Source organism: Malus domestica, chromosome 04 (assembly GCF_042453785.1).
Source record: "Malus domestica chromosome 04, GDT2T_hap1".
Taxonomy (NCBI): Eukaryota; Viridiplantae; Streptophyta; class Magnoliopsida; order Rosales; family Rosaceae; genus Malus; species Malus domestica.
In genome coordinates this window covers 26,653,084-26,672,722 of record NC_091664.1, presented here as the reverse complement: position 1 = coordinate 26,672,722, position 19,639 = coordinate 26,653,084, and the positions used below count along the sequence as shown (strand labels likewise).

The window sequence follows — 19,639 nt, the reverse complement described above, 5'->3', positions numbered from 1 at the left end:
ACATTATCTCACATGGACAAGGCCTGATTTAGCCTTTGCTGTCAATCAAGTTTGTCAACATATGCATTCTCTAAGAACTATTCATCTTCAGGCAGTCAAGCGTATTTTGAGATATCTCAAGGGTACTATTAATTCTAGTATTTGGTTCACTACAGGCACTCAATGCCTCACGGCTTGGTCTAATGCAGATTGGGCTGGTTTTCCTGTGGAAAGAAGATTCACCAATGGTTATTGTGTTTTTAGGCCATAATCTCATCTCTTGGAGTGCTAAGAAACAAGCAACAGTAGCTAGATTGTCAATCGAAGCAGAAGATAGGTCTCTTGCTCAAACTACTGCTGAAATAACCTGGGTGTGCAAAATTCTGCAGGATATCTCCTTACCTTTGTTAAAGACTCCTGCCATATGCTGTGACAACAAAAGTGCAATTACGCTTGCATTCAATCCTGTTTTCTATGCTAGGACAAAACATGTTGAAATTGATTATCATTACATCCAGGAGAAAGTTTTACTTGGTCATATTGGTGTGTCTTATGTTGTTTCAACTTTCAAATTGCTGATATCTTTACCAAGTCTTTAGTTGCAGATAGATTTGCAAATCTTACTCACAAGCTCTCAGTTCGGTCTCCTACCTTCAGCTTGAGGGGGTGTGTTGAGAGTACAACTTCTCACAACAACAATGTATCAGATTAGATATTTGCTTAGCTATTAAGCTTAGCATGGTTAGTGGTTAGTTGTACATTATACTTAGCTGGCACATATGGCTGGGATAGGATATTTATGTATAAATACCTTGTGTAATGATCTTTTGATGTTAATGAAATCACAGTCTTATTTTACTCTTTCTCTCTCTCTACAATTCTCTCTCTCTCTCTCTTTCTCTCTCTCTCTAGATTCTTAGTTTCTACACATAAATGTAGCGAAAGAATATGTAGCGTTATTGATTTCAACTGACAAATAGGCATGTAATATTTTTACATTGTGTCTTAGATCTTTTGGATTTGATGCAAGACTTCTTTAAACGTGATTTCTAACATTTCTTCTAGGAAAAATATTGTTTGAAAACTCAACAGTTGAATTTTTACTGAAAGTTTGAGCTAACACTCACGATTTGTAATCGGGTTTACGATTATCCAAAATTTATTGTAAAATTTACTTTTAGCTGTCATTTTCGCTGCAAACGTAGCTTTTAAAAATTTATGTAAGCCATCTAAGAGATGTTCCGACTGTCAAAACGGATCTGATCGTGGTCACAAATATTTATTGGTTGATTTTTATGTTTTTTTTATCAAACGATAAATTTTGTTACCGACGAAGTTTGAACTTACGTCGTCATGCAAGGGCTCAACATCTTTTCACGTTATAGTAAAGAGCCACTTGCTTCACATGATTAAATATTCAATAAAATGACTTACGTAAATTAATAAATGGTGAAACTGCTTATAAATGGTGTAAAACTCAATGGTCGCAAAAGTGGGTGAGTGTTACTCAATAATCACATTTTCACAAAACAAAAAACAAAAATGAAAATATGAGCAAGCGTACATCAACAATTAAGCGTTTGTTTGAAAGCTTTTAAAACAGTTGAAAGTTTTTTTGATGAAAAGGCTTTTGAAATCATTTTTAATAAAAATGCAAGTGAATCCTAGAAAAACACTTAAAGCGTTTCCTGCAAGATAGCTCTTCAAGTGCTTTGAGACCTAAAAATATTTTCATTACAAACGCTTTCAATCGTTATTTTAAACACACTCTCAAATGAGCCATAACAATTTTTTCGTACCTTAATTACCCAATTCTAACATTTATTTAATTATCTACTAGCAATCCTTCCATCTTTTTCTCTCTAAAATTAATTTTACCCCCTATTGTTAGATTTCAAATATAAGGCAAAATCTGATAAAAAAGTAGGTAATGATAAAGACTTATTTCATCATCCAAATCAAGGAACACTATTTAATTTTTATTAGAATAAAAGGACTGTTTTATGTTCTTTCAAAAAAAAAAGGACTGTTTTGTGGACAAAAAAAATTAAATGACAAAGACTAGTTTAATAAATCGAGAAAATTAATAGATCATCGGGCAAGCAACTGCCTCTATTTTTTGTATTTTGGTGCCATTTCTGAAATTTAAATACCATAGTTAACTACAGAACATAAATAGAATTGAAACAATAAAAAAAGTATGTAATAAATAAAATGTATAAGTGTACTCTACATAGTTTATTGGGTAGAAAACAGGTTTACCTGTACCAAATACACAAGAACAACTTGTATGGAACAAATTTATTGTCATTTTCATTTCATTCTGACGAGTCATGTGTAGATAAACTTAAGCATAACACTGGACTAAAATTTTACGGTGGCGATGGACTCGTTCTATGTAGGTCATCTCCAGTCAAGGGCTAAGGCTACAACTAGATGTAAAATTGACAAAATTAGTCGCAAATCAAAGGGCTAAAGAGAATAAGGCTAAAAGAATCAGACTAAGTTTGGTGTCATCGAATGCAACATGCAGCCTCAAGATAGACTAAGAGCTTGTTTGAATGTGCTTTTAAAATGACTAATAAGTTTGGCGTCATCTAATGCAACATGCAGCCTAAAGATAGATTAAGAGCTCGTTTGGATGTGCTTTTAAAATGACTGAAAACACTTTTGGTGAAAATGTTTTTAGAACCAATCTTTAGTAAAGATGCAAGTAAATCCTGAAAAAACATTTAAAATGCTTCTTAGAAGAAGCACATTACTGGTGTTTCTTACAGAAAACACTTCAAGTGCTTTTGGAACCTAAAAATATTTTCTCTAAAAGTGCTTTTAGTCATTTTAAAAGCACATACAAACAAGCCATAAGTTTGTAAAGTAATATAATATCAAAGAAATAAAATATAGCCTTGCATAGTTGGAGATAGAAAAATTTAGCCCTAAAATAATCGTAAAATTTGATGGGCTAAAACATAGTTAAGCACTACATTTAACCCTCCATTATTGTAGATAGCCTATGTTTTCATTTAGAAACACAAATCTAAAATAATAACGCTACGGGTCTGTATATATACACATGGGATATTGCTCCTACTTTTTGCTTTAAAAAAAGGAATAGGAGTAGTGACGAGTGATATCCTCACAAACGTTAGAGAATTGGATCTGACCCAAAAAAAATAACAAACAAAAAATAAATAAATATTAACCGCAAGGGATAAAAAATTTAATCCCACCAAAAAGCCCGAGACCACGGTAAGCTCTTCTGTTCTTCTCTTTTTCTTTTCAGAAAAAAAAGGAAGAACAAGATCACAGTTTGTTGTGCTAAAAGTAGGAAAATCCAATCCGTGCCGGACTGTCCAATCCAGTCGAATCCCATCCCATCCAGCCGTTGATTCGGAATCCAAGTGAGAGAGACAGTGAGCTCAGAAACAACCAATCAAATCATTAGAAATAATGATTCATGCCACAGAGGAAACACCGCGTTTCACTTGTTGATGCGACGGCGACCGCGACGGCGTTTGGGAGTGCGAGTGCGAGTGGGACTTCGCATTTGATATTGACACTGCAACAACAACCGGAGGAGGAGGAAGGGAAGAAGAAGGAGAAGGATTAGTGTTAATTGTGGTGGATTTGGTGCTTAATCGCGGCAATGAAATCGGATTAGAAGGGGCTGGCGGAGCAATGAAGGGCGGGGTTGCGGGTGGTAGCTATTCCGGGAAGCGGCGATGGAAGGGGTTGGTGATTGGAGTGTTGGGTCTGGTTTTTCTTTCCATGCTCGTTCCTCTTCTCTTCCTTCTCGGCCTTCACAATGGCTTTCACCCTCCCGGTAACTCTCTCTCTCTCTCTCTCTCTCTCTCTCTAGATCTGTTTCTCTCAGATCCGATTTTGCTTTTGCAATGGTAGTTTTGGATCTCTCTCAAGTCTTGATTTGTTCTATTTGTTCATAATATGCAGGATATGTACCAGAACAACGAAATTCGCCTTCAGTAAGAAGTAGAACTTTGTTTTGTTAATTTGGAATTGTTTTCTGTATCCTACATTCTTGGTGTTGATCTGTTTTATTTTTCTTTTTCGAATTTTCGAATCGGTGTCAGATCGGAGGATATGGTACAAAAATCATCATAAATGGTTCTAATCTGTCAGTGGTAAACTATACTAGCCAGCTTTGTAAATCTAATTCACGGGTAGAAACACATTGGTGAAGATAAATTACTGATTATTTGGTTTCTTGCAGGGGGGCGGTTCGAAGCATGTAGATGATTTCGTGAAAAATTTCACACCAACCCTTTCAAAGGTTCGTTGCTTACTGCTCTGATGTTAGGTTTTTGATGGTGCCGCTGCTTTTCATTTGATACAATGCTTAGTTAGTTCTAGGGAAATAGGCTTGTATATGAATCATCACTTAGCTTCCAGACAAATGCTACTGAAATGTATGATATTTATTGATAAGGGCAATGTTTACGTGTTAAAATTCTTCAAAATTAGACATTGTGTCTCGTTGAGATAAATTCTGCTAGGAATTTGTTTATCTATTTAAGAGTTGTGATGCTGGAAAATCTTAACTATTAATGTGTAAGGGGACGGAAAGAATTTACATACGGTATTCATCAACTTCCTCATCCACCCAGGTCATCTAAGAACTTTTAAGTGTTGGTGTGGTCCTCTAAAAAGTGTTAAAACTATGGGAAAATACAGCAATAATAGAAAATAAGCTTTGAAACATTGGAGTACTTCTACATTTTAATTCATAACAACAAATTTACGAGTCACATGCAATTAGCAGGTTTTGATTTTTCTTTCTCTATGTTTAGGCGTTGGCTAGATCCAATAACTGGATTAATGTGCCAGTGGGCTTTGAATTATTCTAACACGTCTAAGAGTTATTCAGGATGTGTTTTAGACTTTTTAGTTCAGGAGCTTGAGGAATAAACACTATAGTAACCAATAGACACTTCCTTTCGAATTAGGACAAGTACAACTGTTTTGTTCAGTTACCAAAGATCATAAGCTTTTGATTGGTTCTTGTGAATTGTACTTGATGGGGAAATCCGTGGCCCTATATTGTATGTTTCTAACTGTAGGATATGTGTACCTTCGGAGAATCTGAAAACTAATTATGGGCACATACAAATTTTTTTCTGTAAGTCTTGGCATTTAATCTGTCTTTGAGATGAGAAAATTGAAGATCCACAGTGAAGAAATATGTTTATAATTTACCACACTAGTTTCTCCATCTGTGGTTCTATTTGTTTCACGGGTCTTCCCAGTCTTTCATAGTTGCTGCCTAATTAACAGAATTTTTATCTTAGGAACACCCGCCTATCCAGGTTCTTGTGGTTTGGGCTAAGGCAGCCATTCACTAGTCCATGATATGAGAATTAATTTTTGGGAGTTTTAACGAAAAGCCCATGGTACTGTTCACTTTAACGAAAAATCATATTTTTACATGAAAAAGTCAAACCTGGTACTATTCACTTTACCCTTTATTTTGTCCTTATCATTAAAACTCAAAGTTTTCAAGCCCTTTTCATTAGTTTTCCTTTAATTTTTTGACTCTCGTGTTTGGCATTTAAGGCCTATAGGAACCATTGCAGCAATATTTTATTCCTACAAGAATAAGGGCGACGTACAAAATTGCATGAACTATAGGGGTATTAAGCTAATGAGTCATACAATGAAGCTCTGGGAGAGAGTCATTGAGCATAGATTGAGGCAAGAGACACGGGTTTCGGACAACCAATTCGGGTTCATGCCAGGGCGCTCAACCATGGAGGCAATCTATCTCTTACGAAGATTGATGGAAAGATATAGAGATGGGAAAAAGGATTTACACATGGTCTTTATAGATTTGGAGAAAGCGTACGATAGGGTCCCAAGAGACATTCTTTGGAGGATTTTAGAGAAGAAAGGAGTACGAGTAGCATATATCCAAGCTATAAAGGATATGTATGAAGGAGCAAAGACTGCCGTAAGAACTCATGAAGGACAAACTGAAAGCTTTCCCATAACTGTAGGATTACATCAAGGCTCATCCTTAAGTCCTTACCTTTTTGCGTTGGTAATGGATGAGTTAACAGGACATATTCAAGATGATATTCCTTGGTGTATGCTTTTCGCAGACGATATAGTGTTGATAGATGAAACTCAGGAAGGGGTAAATGCAAAGCTTAACCTTTGGAAAGAAGTGTTGGAATCTAAAGGTCTTCGCCTAAGCCGATCAAAGACAGAATATATGGAGTGCAAGTTCAGTGCAAATGGAGGCCAAAACGAGTTAGGGGTAAGGATCGGTGATCAAGAAATACCAAAGAGCGATCGTTTTCGTTACCTAGGATCTATCTTGCAAAAGAACGGAGAATTAGATGGAGATCTCAACCATAGAATACAAGCTGGATGGATGAAGTGGAAGAGTGCATCCGGCGTGTTGTGTGACCGCCGTATGCCACTGAAGCTCAAGGGAAAATTTTATAGGACGGCAATAAGGCCGGCGATGCTGTATGGCACAGAATGTTGGGCGGTGAAGCATCAACACGTACACAAAATGGGTGTAGCGGAGATGAGGATGCTTCGTTGGATGTGTGGGCACACGAGAAAGGATAAGATTAGGAATGAGGATATCCGGGGTAAAGTAGGAGTAGCCGAAATTGAAGGAAAGATGAGAGAAAATCGGTTACGGTGGTTTGGACATGTGCAAAGAAGGCCTACTGACGCTCCGATTAGAAGATGTGACTATGGGACAGAGGTTCAAGGCCGAAGGGGTAGAGGAAGACCTAGGAAAACTTTGGAAGAGACCCTAAGAAAAGACTTAGAGTACTTGGATCTAACGAAGGACATGACACAGGACCGAGCACAATGGCGTTCTAAGATTCATGTAGCCGATCCCACTCAGTGACTTGGATTTTCCAAGTCTCTAACCGAGAAGTTTTCGTCACTCAGGAAATTAAGGGAACACTACCTCAACCTACATGCTCCACTCACAAAGCTCCAACAAAAGAAAATTCAAAGAACTTAGCGAAGAAGGCTTTGGTGTATTTAACACAATACGTTGAAATGAAGGAAAGCTTATTTATTGATATCCCCGATAAGCTACAAATATGTACATATACATAAGTCAAAATAAACAAACAAGAGAGAGCCTTCACAAATGTTGCTTAGGAGAAGTCGCAGCAGTCGGTGGAGCCCCAGAAAGAGAAGGCACCGGAGGGGGATCATTCGGAGCCTCAGTACTGGACAGAACCCTAGAAGGAGGAGGCATCAGAGGTTGATCATTTGGAGCTTCATTACGCGGTACAGCCCCAGAAGACGAAGGCAATAAATGCCTTTGGAACAAACCCACAAATCTCTGATGATCAAGTAAAACCTGACCATCAGATTCCTTCATCTGGTCCAGCTTCCTCTTCATGTTTGTAGCATAGTCATGTGCGAGACGGTGCAACTGTTTATTCTCATGCTTGAGCCCTCTAATCTCCTGTTTGAGACTCATCACTTCAGCCGCCAATGATTCAACTTGGCGGGTTCGAGCAAATAGGCGTTGGGCCATATTAGACACAGAACCTGCACACTGAACACTGAGAGCCAGAGAATCCTTAACAGCTAACTCATCAGATCGTTTGGAAAGTAGTCTGTTATCTTTGGGAGTGAGAAGGTTCCTGGCCACCACCGCAGCGGTCATATCATTCTTCATAACGGAATCCCCAACAGTAAGAGGACCAGTAGGGGAGACGAAGGATGGGCGCCATATGTTGTCTGGAGAAGGCGGGGCTGCCTCTTCAACAAGGTTCAAGTCAAAACGACGGTCGGAGGGGCCAGACATTTTCAAAGGTGTTGAAGAGAGAAGAGGTCGAACAAATCAAGATCTTAGAAGTGTAAGAATGGAGCTTCTACTGGTGGAGATTCAAGTGTGCTTTGGAACTTAATGCCAGCCCCTATAAAAATCTGCACTCGACGGAGCTTCAAAAATCGAAGAGGCGCCTGCTCAGAAATCGAAGAGGCGTTTGCTTTCTCAAAAGCTGGGCTGCTCAGAGACCACGAGGGTCGATCTCAGAAATCGAAGAGGCGTCTGCTTTCTCAAAAGTTGGGCTGCTCAAAGACCACGAAGGCCGATCTCAGAAATCGAAGAGGCGCTTGCTTTCTCAAAAGTTGGGCTACTCAGAGACCACGAGGGCCGATCTCAGAAATCGAAGAGGCACCTACTTTTCCAGCCTTGGCAGCACCTGTCACACGCACACTCAGCTTTGCGGAAATTATGGGCATTCTGTCGAAGACTTCTGGTGAAGTAGAAAGCACATGAGTCTTACTGTTCAATCACCCACTTCCCACACGCAATAGTAGCTCATGTGTATCACAGATAACTTTGCCAAAGTTCTCTGCCAAAGTTGAGCACGTGAAGCTTGCAGCTTCCACTACATCGCTCTGACCAAGACGGGTAAAAGAATAGCAAAGAAACAGCACTAACAAAGTTTAGACACATAAATTTTGAAGGTCTAGCTACCCCATATTATTACCCACAAGGGTAAAGGAACAGTATCACTGCTGGATAATTGGAAAGTCCCTGTGTGTCAACCTCTGTGCTTCGTGGCAAGGTAGACTAGCAAACATGCCCAACCTTTACTCACATTCGAGAAAACACTCCCAACAAGATTGCTTGCTCCAAAATCGAAGAGGCACCGTCCTCCGAATCTCGAGAGCCAGACTCCCAACATGACTACTTTCTCAAAAATCGAAGAGAGGGTAAAGGAACAGTACCATTGCTGGATAATTGGAAAGTCCCTGTGTGTCAACCTCTGTGCTTCGTGGCAAGGTAGACTAGCAAGCATGGCCAACCTTTACTCACATTCGAGAAAACACTCCCAACAAGATTGCTTGCTCCAAAATCGAAGAGGCACCGCCCTCCGAATCTCGAGAGCCAAACTCCCAACATGATTACTTTCTCAAAAATCGAAGAGACACCGCTCTCCGAATCTCGAGAGCCAGACCCCCAGCATGATTGCTTTCTCAAAAATCGAAGAGACATCGTTCTCCGAATCTCGAGAGCCAGATCCCTGATAGGATTGCTTGTTCGAAAACCGAAGAGGCAACACTTTCCCAACTACAAGAGCCGGATCTCCTTGGATAAAGCTGTCTGTAATCTTCACACGCAACATCAGCTTTCTACATACCACAGACCACTTTTTCAAAGTGCTCTGACAGGGTAAAGGAATAGCATTACTACTTGTTGTTAAGGAGACTCCTATATATGTCAACCTCCATCCCCAACGGACAGACAGACCTGCAAAAATGCTCAACCCTTCCTCATATATGAGAGGGCACTCTCAACGAAGCCTTTTGAAATATTCAGCTTTCTTTCCCCCCGATAATACCTCTGCAAACAAGTTATACTAGAGCAAGAATATCTCATATCATCAGGGTTAAAAGCAAGAGTATCCCATATCATGCTTTTTCCCTGTCTTTTCCTTTGGCCTTGTTCTTACGTGCAAGACAAGGAGAAAGAGAGCAATCAGTCAGCACTTGGAATCAAGCTTCCAGCCAGGAACTGACTGCTTGGAACTTACTTACCTGGCATTGCTCTCGAGTACTCATCTTCAACATCTTATGCTTCCAGGGAAGATACCGCATCTGCCTGAGGAACAGATAGGGCAAGTGAGAAGGATACAAGGAAGCATGTGGAGACAAGCGTAACAGCACACGTGCCGATACATCCATTACTCTGTCAAAGCAAAAGTATCCCATATCAGTAGGGTCGAACGTACTCTAGATTTGATGGACTTGTTTTGACCCTCAAATTCTTCAGTCGGCCTTATACTCTGGAGGAAACCAGAAAACCCTCCAGCTCAGTTCAAGAATAAGCCTGTGGAAAGTTACTTCTTCAAAAGCAAAAGTATCCCATATCATCTCTTCTCATTTTTCTTCTCTTTATCCTTCATGCTGCCTGCAAGATAGGGAGAATGTGAACAATCAGCCGGAGCTCTGATTGCTTACCTTGTCTGTCACCTCTTTCAGCAAATCCCCTAGCTCGGCAACTTGAGGGACTCCTACTACATGGTTTGTATCGCGCTTGACCAAGCCTGAAACTACAAGTAAGCTTCAAGTGAAATTGATACATTACCTTGTGCATCTCCACCAGTTAAAGATACCACTCCTGGATGGAGGAAGAGTACTTCCAGAGAAGATGCCACATCTACCTATGAGACAGATAAGGCAAGTCAAGACGATACCACATTCCGATACTTAGAAGTTTCGTGATTACGAGATCATTCTCCCACAATATTTCCTAATGTCATTTGTACTAAATCATTCACCTGTACTCACTAAAGGAAAGCTGGAACCTATGTACTTGTGTAAACCCTTCACAATTAATGAGAACTCCTCTATTCCGTGGACGTAGCCAATCTGGGTGAACCACGTACATCTTGTGTTTGCTTTCCTATCTATATCCATTTATATACTTATCCACACTAATGATCGGAGCAATCTAGCGAATATCACAAAAAGCGACCGTTTTCGCTACCTAGGATATATCGTGCAAGAGAACGGAGAATTAGAGAGAGATCTCAACCATAGAATAGAAGTTGGATAGATGAAGTGTAAGAGTGCATCCGGCGGGTTGTGTGACCGTCGTAGGCCACTGAAGCTCAAGGGAAAATTTTATAGGACGGCAATAAGGCCAGCGATGTTGTATGGCACAGAATGTTGGGCGGTGAAGCATCAACACGTACACAAAATGGGTGTGGCGGAGACGAGGATGCTTCGTGGGATGTGTGGGCACACAAGAAATGATAAGATTGGAAATGAGGATATTCGAGGTAAAGTAGGAGTGGCCAAAATTGAAGGAAAGATGAGAGAAAATCGGTTCCGGTGATTTGGACAGGTGCAAAGAAGGCCTACTGACGCTCCGGTTCGAAGATGTGACTACGGGACAGAGGTTCAGGGCCAAAGGGGTAGAGGAAGACCTAGGAAAACTTTGGAAGAGACTCTAAGAAAAGACTTAGAGTACTTGGTTCTAACGGAGGACATGACACAAAACCGAGCGCAATGGCGTTCTAGGATTCATATAGCCGACCCCACTTAGTGGGAAAAGGCTTTGTTGTTGTTGTTGTTGTTGTGGTCTACAAACAAGGTCAATAATTTGAGTGATGTGATTCAGGCATCTCAAAGTCTTCAATGACCTGATTGATTTCTCTACCTTTATTTGTTTTGTGCCAGGATATACTAAAGAATATTTCACATAAAGCTGAAAATGAAACCAAAAATATCAGTGCCGTTCACAACAATGAACAAGCCAGTGTGGTTCACAACAATGAACAAACCAGTGTCGTTCACAGCAACGAACAAGCCAGTGTCATCCACAACAATGAACAATCAAAAGGCCTGTTAATGTTCAATGCCTTCTAAGGTTTGTCTATCCTTTTTACTTGCCAAGTAATAGATTCTAACTCGAATTTTGTTTTCAGTAACTGCAGGAGTTTCAGCTCCACCTCATGATGGTCCGCACTCACTTCCCATTGAAAATGTATGCATGAATCAGCCATCTTTTTTCCTTGGAATCTGATTAACATGCTAACAGATTCTGTTCTTGTATAGCTATTGCCTTCTGCTCTGTTTAATTTGGATCTTTGTGGCAGAACTCTAAAGCTGGTAACTCACCTCAAATCATTGATTATGCGAAAGGTGGTGTGGATCAAAGTGGAAAATCATGCGAGTTGAAGTTTGGGAGCTACTGCCTTTGGCGTGAACAACATAGAGAAGACATGAAGGATGCTATGGTGAAGAGATTGAAGGATCAACTATTTGTGGCTCGAGCATATTTTCCTAGTATCGCGAAACTTCCATCACAGGACAAGTTGTCTCGTGAGTTGAGACAAAACATTCAGGAGGTGGAGCGTGTTCTTAGTGAAAGTACTACAGATGTTGATCTTCCCCCACAGTAAGTCATGGAAACTATTCGTTTATATTCCCATTTTCCGCTCATTCAATGACAACAAAAAGGGGTTTGTACTTACAATTGACGTTTTAAGATCTGCTGGTTGAATTTGGTTGTCAAATCCACCTTGAAAATGCACAAGTTCTCAGAATTCATTCTTCTTTCTTACAAGATTATGCTGCTGTTTTATATTTTTAATCTCATTCTAGGGCAATCCTATACTGGTTTTCATAGATTTCTTTCATCTTGGGCTATTGACAATGTTTCCAGCTTCTCCACTGAACTAAGCACGGTGCCAATTGTTTCATCAGGATTGAGAAGAAGCTACAGAGGTTGCAAGCTTCAATAGCCAAAGCCAAAACATTCCGCGTGGATTGTAATAATGTTGACAAGAAACTGAGACAAATATATGATATGACTGAGGATGAAGCTAACTTCCACATGAAACAAAGTGTCTTTCTCTACCAACTGGCTGTCCAGACTATGCCAAAGAGCCACCATTGCCTGTCAATGAGACTGACTCTGGAATATTTCAGATCTTCTCTTGACGATACCGACTCCTCTCTGGCTGACAAATACGTTAATCGTGCATTCCAGCACTATGTCATATTCTCCACTAACGTACTTGCATCCTCAGTTGTAATCAACTCAACAGTAATGCATGCAAAAGTATGTATTTATTCTTTCTTAACGTACATATTTTGCTGCTAGTTAGCTTCATTTCTTGTGATGACTCCGATTAACGAATTTTTTTATGTTTCAGGATAGTGGGAAACTGGTTTTTCACGTGCTCACGGATCAAGAGAATTACTTTGCAATGAAACTCTGGTTTTTCAGAAATACTTACAAGGAAGCCACGGTTGAGGTGTTAAACATTGAGCAGCTTAATCTAGACAACCGCAAACTATATCTTTCACTGCCTTTGGAGTTCCGTGTTTCCTATAGCATTGATGCCCAATCCAGAACGGAATACTTATCTACCTTTTCTCACTCGCACTATCTTCTCCCTGAGATATTCCAGAATTTGGAGAAAGTTGTGGTTCTGGATGATGATGTTGTTGTCCAGCAGGACTTGTCTGCACTATGGAGCCTCAACATGGAAGGGAAAGTTAATGCTGCTGTGCAGTTGTGCTCAGTGAAGTTAAGTCTCCTGAAGAGCGTTCTTGGCAAGAACAGTTTCGATAAAAATTCATGCGCTTGGATGTCTGGATTGAATGTGATTGATCTGGTTAAGTGGAGAAAGCTCGATCTCACTGAAACTTACAAAAAGTTTGTAACGGAGGTCAGTGACATCTTAAATTTACCTAATACCTATATTCATTGCAATTTTTTAAATCAATGTTTAACAAAGAGGGGAAAAAAACATTAACTTTTAGAGTTAGGATTGAATGCTTGACCCCTTTGGGTTTCATCGTCTTTGGTGAAATGTTATTGTCAATCAAAACCATCATTGTCATTCGCATTTTCTGACATGTTAGCATGAGCAGGTGACGACGCAAGAGGGGGGAAATGAAGCCGCTGCTCTGCATGCAAGTTTGCTTACCTTTCGGGGCTTCATTTATCCTCTTGATGGTTCATGGGCTATCTCTGGGTTAGGTCATGACTATAACATAGATGTTTATCCGATAAAGAAAGCCGCAGTGTTGCACTATAACGGGAAGATGAAACCTTGGCTTGAGTTAGGGATCCCAAAATACAAAGGTTACTGGAAGATTTTTCTGAACCGAGAAGATCAGTTCTTGAGCGACTGCAATGTGAATTCATGATGAGCTGATTGTCTGTGTTCACTACCAGAGGTTATATGAAACACGGGGGCTCCAGAAGCACTAACCGATGGATGACTTATTTTTCGGGTGCTGAGAATTTTGTTATCAAAGCTTCCAAGGCGAGGAAGTGATACCTGCCCCGAGTTTCACACACATCAAGTTAATTCTTTTGGTAAATAAAGGACTCATAAAATTTTATTTTTCTTTCTGGAAATAGCAGAAGGACGAAGCTCCCGGGATGGCAGCTGAAGCTTCTGAGGTTACCGCAGTAGGAGAACGAAAGGTGATCCGACGGACGGTTCCGGTGGAAGTGATTTGAAGGGGAAGTTGTATGCTTAAGAAGAAAGCTGTGCAAAAGGAAAGGGTGGTAGCTATTATTTGTTTGTCCAATGTGATTCAATTACCATATTGTATTTTTATTTTATTTAATTGTTTTCAATTTTTTTTTTTTTTTAGGTGATATCAGGGGACTATTTCCTTTATAAATTGTATTTTGTTGTTCTCTGAACAAATCAATTTAATCATTATCAAAATTGTGTGTTGTCGTCTTCATCTTCCTCTCCAGATCTCTGGTCTAGCATGTTTAGTTACACCTTCGACAGGGTTCACTTATTTATTTCAACCTTTGTGTGTTTAGTAAATGAAATATACGTTAAAAATGAGAATGATACTACTCGAAATTTTGCATTTTTAATGATGTCCCATGATAGGGTTTGGGTTGCGTGTTAATAAAATGTGGTAAGATAGTAGCATATGCGTTTTGACAACTTAAGAAGCATGAGTTGGTCCTAGAGGATCATGAAGCCACACCAGGACTGAGATAGACTAGACTAAAACGCAAGGCAACAATGTACAGGGTTTTGGCAACAGCCTGACGGCAACAATGAAAGGTTGAGATTTAACCACAGCTCACTTGGTTAAATCTCAACCGCTCACTGACAGCAAAAAATGTACGGGAGAGAATTTTCAGACTTGGTAACGTCGCATGAAGGTAGAAGGCCTAGTCTCTCCCTACCCAAATCCCAAAGTACCCCGAGTAAGGCCCGAAGGCTATAGACCCTAAAACCCAAGATTCTTCCAAAACACAAAATCGATTTCAATTAAAAAAGATTAAAGTGGGGTAATGATGGTAATTAAGCATAACAAGATAATACATTCATACTCATCAACCGCCTAGAACCCTGCACCCTCACCAAACATCATATGCATACATACATGGACAAAAGCATCTCAGTAGTGAAGGTTCGGATTGGCGGCGGCATGAAACGGCGGCCGCCATGCGGAAGCGGTGAGCAAGCAGAGATCCTTCCACCCAAGCTTGAGAGTCCCATTGTCCTCCACCAGAGTGTACCCGTCGGAAGGGAACATCCCGAGCAGCAAGGTGGCCTGAGTTGCCGCATTTCCCGCCAGGGAAATGCCCCTGAACCCGCTCTGCTGAAACTTCTCCCTCCAATTGTGGAACTTCACCTCTCCGCTCCTCGACGGCCCGCCCACTGCTAAAACGTTACGAATCTCTCTAGAGAGCAGCTGCTGCTCCACCACGTGCCTCTCCTCGCTCTCTTCGCTGTAGCTCGCTCCCAAGGAATCAAACAGGGCAGAGTAGTAGTGTATGGCCTCCACAAACCGGCCCAAGAACGAGCCCGCGTGGCTCAGGTCTTGCTCCACCACCGTTACCACTTTTGGCGCCAATCTGAATCAATAGTAACAGAAAAATAAAAAAACAAATCATAATAAACATGTGCTGCAACATCTAATAAAATATGCAGCCATTAGACATTAGTCCGACCCTTGCACCTAAGTTTGAATCTTGCCAGTGAATTAAAACGTGGAAATTATTTCCGAACGCGACGCACACTCTTGTTTAATTCTACTTCTGAAGTCTTTTTTGAGTTTTTCAATTTCCAAGTTTGAATCTCGAACACATATTAGAATACAATAATTATTTTCGAACGCTCATTTTCTGTTGAAGCACGCTTTTGTTTAATTCTTTCTGAATCTCCTTCCACTTTTTCAATCTAAAAACCAGAAATAAACCGAACAGTGCAGAGAAAATGGAAGTTTAGAATCTCAAAATATCTCTTTTTTAAAAGGAAAAAATATCAAATCTTTAATTTTTGCTTCTTTCCCACTATGAAGGTGCAGCTTTTTGCAGTTACTAGATTTGAAAAGCGCATGAAAGTTGCAATTGATCTAAACCCAATAACATTATTTGTTTAACAATTAGTCAGCGCTAGCTAGTGCTTATTAAAGTTCGATACTTTGATCACCAACATCGATCAAAGACACCAAAAAGTGCAACCCAAAAGAAACCCAGTTCGAATTTTCATCCTATATTTAACCAGAAAAGTGGAAAAGCAAGAAATCAATCGGATTGGATTGAACTGGATTGAAGAGACGTTACCTCTGCAAAAGCCAGAGCGTGTTGGAATCGGAACCCGTGATATCGTAAAGCGAATGCTGCAGCCAGTGCACCGCCACAGCCTCTCTCTTGCTGATATTCAGCCTCTCCGGGTCCAAGTTCCCAACTTTCTCCGCCACGGGGAAGAACTCGAACGGAAGCCCTAGCTTGTCTGCGAAATCGGACAACCGCTTCCCCGTGGCCTCCAGGGCCTCCATTGAGGTCCCGAGCCCGGTGAGCCTGACGTATGGAGGACCACCGGGTCTGGAGGCCAGGATGTGGAACAGCCCGGGCCATTGGAGGCCCTGCATAATGTCGAGATCGACGATGTGGACCCTGTCCTCCCGCTCGAACGCCTCCTGGATCGCCTGATTGGCGGTGAAGTGGGAAAACTTGACGAAGGGGCTGATGCCGTTGAAGACTTGGAAGGCGGAGACCATTTTTTGGGTGTAGGTGATGGGGACGGAGGAGTGAGGGAGGGAGGCGTAGATGCCGAGGCAGGAGCTGACGAGGCGGGCTGACATGGCTTCGGAGAAGTAGGCCGCGACGCGCTGGGCGGAGGTGCCGAATGGGGTGGAGAGCTCGGAAATTTCGAGGAGCATTTTGGTGGCTTCGTCGTAGTTATCTGCGGAGACGGCCTCCGCGCATTGGAGGAGGAGGGTGAGGAGGTGTAGGCCTTCCTCGTCTCGCTTTTGCTGCCGCATCTCTTCTTTTTTCTCTCTGAGTAGGGAGACTGCGGAGGTTGTTGGTTGCGGCGGGGCTGTGGCGGTAGCGGTTGTGGGTGCGGGTGCAGCGGTTGGGGTGGTGGACTCCGCCGCAGGGGAAGAGGATGACGAGTTTTCTAATTGTTTGTCTTGTGTTTGATGAATTGTCTGATTAAAGGAAGGGCTTTGGTGATGTGGGTTTGTTTGGTTGCAGGTCATAGGGACAGGAGTAGGGTTGGGTTGGGGTAGGGACAGCCCAACCCCTCCGCCACCTCCGCCACCTCCAGACCACGACTGCAAGTACAAGTCATTGTTATCCGCCGTTGATGTGTTGAAGATTGCGACATCATGTAGGGCACCAGAGTCCAGATTGAGCTTAAGAGCCCCAGGGCCAGGACCACCTTGTTGTCTCCTCCTCATGTCCGGGATTGGGGTCGGATTAAAGCTCGGGACTGGAAGAGGCAGAGGAGGCGGCGGCTCGGATATGGACCGGAGTCTGTACTCGAGGAGCGCCGCGAGGCTGGGGTTGCAAGGGAAGATAATCTCCCTAACATTGTGAATCAGCTGGGGGATGGAGACGTTGGTGGAGCTGTGGATGAGGTCCTTTATGATCCCGTCTATCCATGCCGTGGCGGCAGAGGAGCCGTCTTCCATGGCGGAAATAGTAGTAGCAGCGGTAGTAGGATTCGACGGAGGAGTCTTTTCTGGTGGGAACAAGGGCAGACCAGAAAACCCACAAACGGCCGGAGTGGTAGTGATCTGGGTGGACGTCGTTGTCGGCTGAATCGAAAGAGGGCGATGAAACGACAATGGATCGATAGGACCCCAGCTGCCAGCTGCTGCAGCGGAAGAAGGAGAAGGAGAAGGGGAAGGAGAAGGAGAAGCAGGTGACAATAAAGCCCCACCAGCTGACGTCAATGCGGTCAAATTTGTGGAAGATGGTACGGGTAACAGCATAGTGGAGTAGTTGGGATAAAACATACTACTATTCACTTTACTGGGGTTTGGATTTTGATTTGGGTTTGGATATACCGGCTGGGCTGGCGGACTATTATTAATAACCCCGCGGCGGGAGAGCCGGAAATAGTCCGAACCGGCGGTTCTGCTTGTCGGGGTGGTTTGGACTTCGATCTCGGACGCCATGCGCTTTCTCACCATCTTGGTTGGCTGCTGCTCGACGCTGCTGCTGTTGGAATTGGTAGTACTGTTGTTCATAGGACAAGAAGGGCTTCCTCCACCGCCGCCGTGGCTACTGCTGTTGTTGTTATTGCTGCCATTGCCGCTGATGTGGTCGCCGACATTGTCACCGAGGAGAGCACAAGCAGCCATTGGGAAGATTACTGGAGATCCTGGAGGACGACCTAACGGGACTAAATAGTACTGGGACAAAGGGAGGAGAAGGTGTTTGATGTTTAGGTTTCTTCATGGATTGGATTGGTAATAAAAATGGGATCTTGGCAATGGGAGGAAGGAGGGGGATTGCAATGTCCCAAACAGATAACGGTGTAAAGATTGGGACAGCGGCTTTGGGATTCCTTCTTCTTCTCTCTCTTAAATCTCTCAGAGCGTGTCTTTCTCTCTCTAGCTCGAAGTATTTCAAAGCAAAACACGAGGTCCCAAGTGGTAAGCTAGTTTAAATAATGTAAGTACGCCGTAGCTATGTCCCTTGGATGCATCTGGGATTTTTTCAGAACCGAGAAGAAAAAGGGGAGGGAGAGGGTGGCGAGAGGGTTGCTCATGCTGGGAGAATGGGATTAATGGCAATTAGCTAAACGTCTGTTTGTGGATGGATGAATTTAATTATGGGTAATGCTAGGCGAGCTAAATTATTAAATTAAATTTCCAACTAATGATGTGTACCATATTGATCAATACTTAAGTAATAATTAAATTATCAATAATTATAATATTTGGCTACAAATTTGATTTAGAAATTTAGTCTCTTTAACATTATCCATTAATTAAAAGGAAAACTAATGAAAAGAGTTTGAAAACTTTGAATTTTAAATATAAGGACAAAATAAAGAGTAAAGTAAATAGTACCAGCCTACCAGGATTGAATTTTTTATGTAAAAATGTAGTTTTTCGTTAAAATAAACAATACCAAGAGATTTTCATTAAAGTTCCCTTAATTAAACCCTTCTTTTGATTTTGTTTTAACTTTCTAATTTGTGTCTGATGGATTAAATAATGGATAATACTACGGTGACCAAATTTTGCAAACCAAATTATGTAAACTAAATGATTTGGATGTTGATGATTGGATTATACTTAAGTATTGATTAACATGCTTATTTCTTATTGGTAATACATAATTTGGTTTGCAAATTTGGTTTAAAATTTTAGTCTCCCTAGTATTACCCTTTAATAATTAGAGTTGGTTTGGAACTACTTGTGCAAGAAATACAATGCTCATAAATGTTTTTCTTTGAAGCATGTTAAAATAAAAAGGTAATGTTATAGAGACAAAATCTATTGACAAAATCTTGTAAATTAAATAACATGAAAGTAGATCATTGGATTATTACGTAAATGTTGATTAATGTGCTTGTTTCTATTAATTACACATCATTTAGTTTATAAATTTAATTTACAAATTTAATCTACTTAGTAATACTCTTAAAAAAATTGAAAATTTTATATTAGAAGTACTTATGCTTATAAGCGCATTTTGAAATTGGTATTTTATACCACTCATGGGACAATGGGCTTTCTCTAGTCGTTGACTGCTTCTGTAGGAAGGATTTTTTGTTCATCAATGCTTATGCTACAAGTGCTACTAATATACTTCGAAGCATGTTGAGGAAAACTATAATCACATCTCCAGACTAATAAGGCTCGTTTGAGATTGATTATTTAGAAAGCACTTATGCTCATT

At 41.1% G+C, this 19,639-nt stretch overlaps 2 protein-coding genes across 7 annotated transcripts; one reads left to right on the top strand and one right to left on the bottom strand.

The window, feature by feature from the left end:
• The first annotated feature begins 3,108 nt into the window (after positions 1 to 3,108).
• LOC103433805 (probable galacturonosyltransferase 7) lies at positions 3,109 to 14,192 on the top strand. 6 transcript variants are annotated; one of them, XR_011580185.1, is made up of 11 exons: positions 3,114 to 3,802; positions 3,931 to 3,962; positions 4,071 to 4,121; positions 4,211 to 4,270; positions 11,176 to 11,338; positions 11,424 to 11,482; positions 11,595 to 11,896; positions 12,205 to 12,562; positions 12,657 to 13,175; positions 13,381 to 13,778; positions 13,880 to 14,192. XR_011580185.1 is itself a non-coding variant. In XM_070820750.1 (10 exons), exons 1-10 carry the CDS (start codon positions 3,658 to 3,660, stop codon positions 13,657 to 13,659), a joined length of 1,968 nt encoding a protein of 655 aa, XP_070676851.1. In that variant the 5' UTR covers positions 3,109 to 3,657; the 3' UTR covers positions 13,660 to 14,192. The 6 variants fall into 6 exon arrangements, 4 of the variants coding, with proteins under 4 accessions (XP_070676851.1, XP_070676852.1, XP_070676853.1 ...); XM_070820750.1 differs by having other exon boundaries at positions 3,109 to 3,802; positions 13,381 to 14,192; XM_070820751.1 differs by having other exon boundaries at positions 3,117 to 3,802; positions 11,433 to 11,482; positions 13,381 to 14,192.
• A 539-nt stretch (positions 14,193 to 14,731) lies between these two features.
• Positions 14,732 to 18,523, bottom strand: LOC103433807 (protein SCARECROW-like). Its single transcript, XM_008372097.4, has 2 exons — positions 16,061 to 18,523; positions 14,732 to 15,349 (listed from the first exon to the last, which is right to left on the bottom strand). Exons 1-2 carry the CDS (start codon positions 18,088 to 18,090, stop codon positions 14,890 to 14,892), a joined length of 2,490 nt encoding a protein of 829 aa, XP_008370319.3. The 5' UTR covers positions 18,091 to 18,523; the 3' UTR covers positions 14,732 to 14,889.
• Positions 18,524 to 19,639: the final 1,116 nt, after the last annotated feature.

Coding starts and splice junctions, on each gene's coding strand:
- LOC103433805 (XM_070820750.1), top strand. CDS start 3,658: ATGAAGGGCGGGGTTGCGGGTGGTAGCTATTCCGGGAAGCGGCGATGG. Junction 3,803..3,930: donor CAATGGCTTTCACCCTCCCG/GTAACTCTCTCT, acceptor CATAATATGCAG/GATATGTACCAGAACAACGA. Junction 3,963..4,070: donor AACAACGAAATTCGCCTTCA/GTAAGAAGTAGA, acceptor AATCGGTGTCAG/ATCGGAGGATATGGTACAAA.
- LOC103433807 (XM_008372097.4), bottom strand. CDS start 18,090: ATGGCTGCTTGTGCTCTCCTCGGTGACAATGTCGGCGACCACATCAGC. Junction 15,350..16,060: donor ACGCTCTGGCTTTTGCAGAG/GTAACGTCTCTT, acceptor CTATTGATTCAG/ATTGGCGCCAAAAGTGGTAA.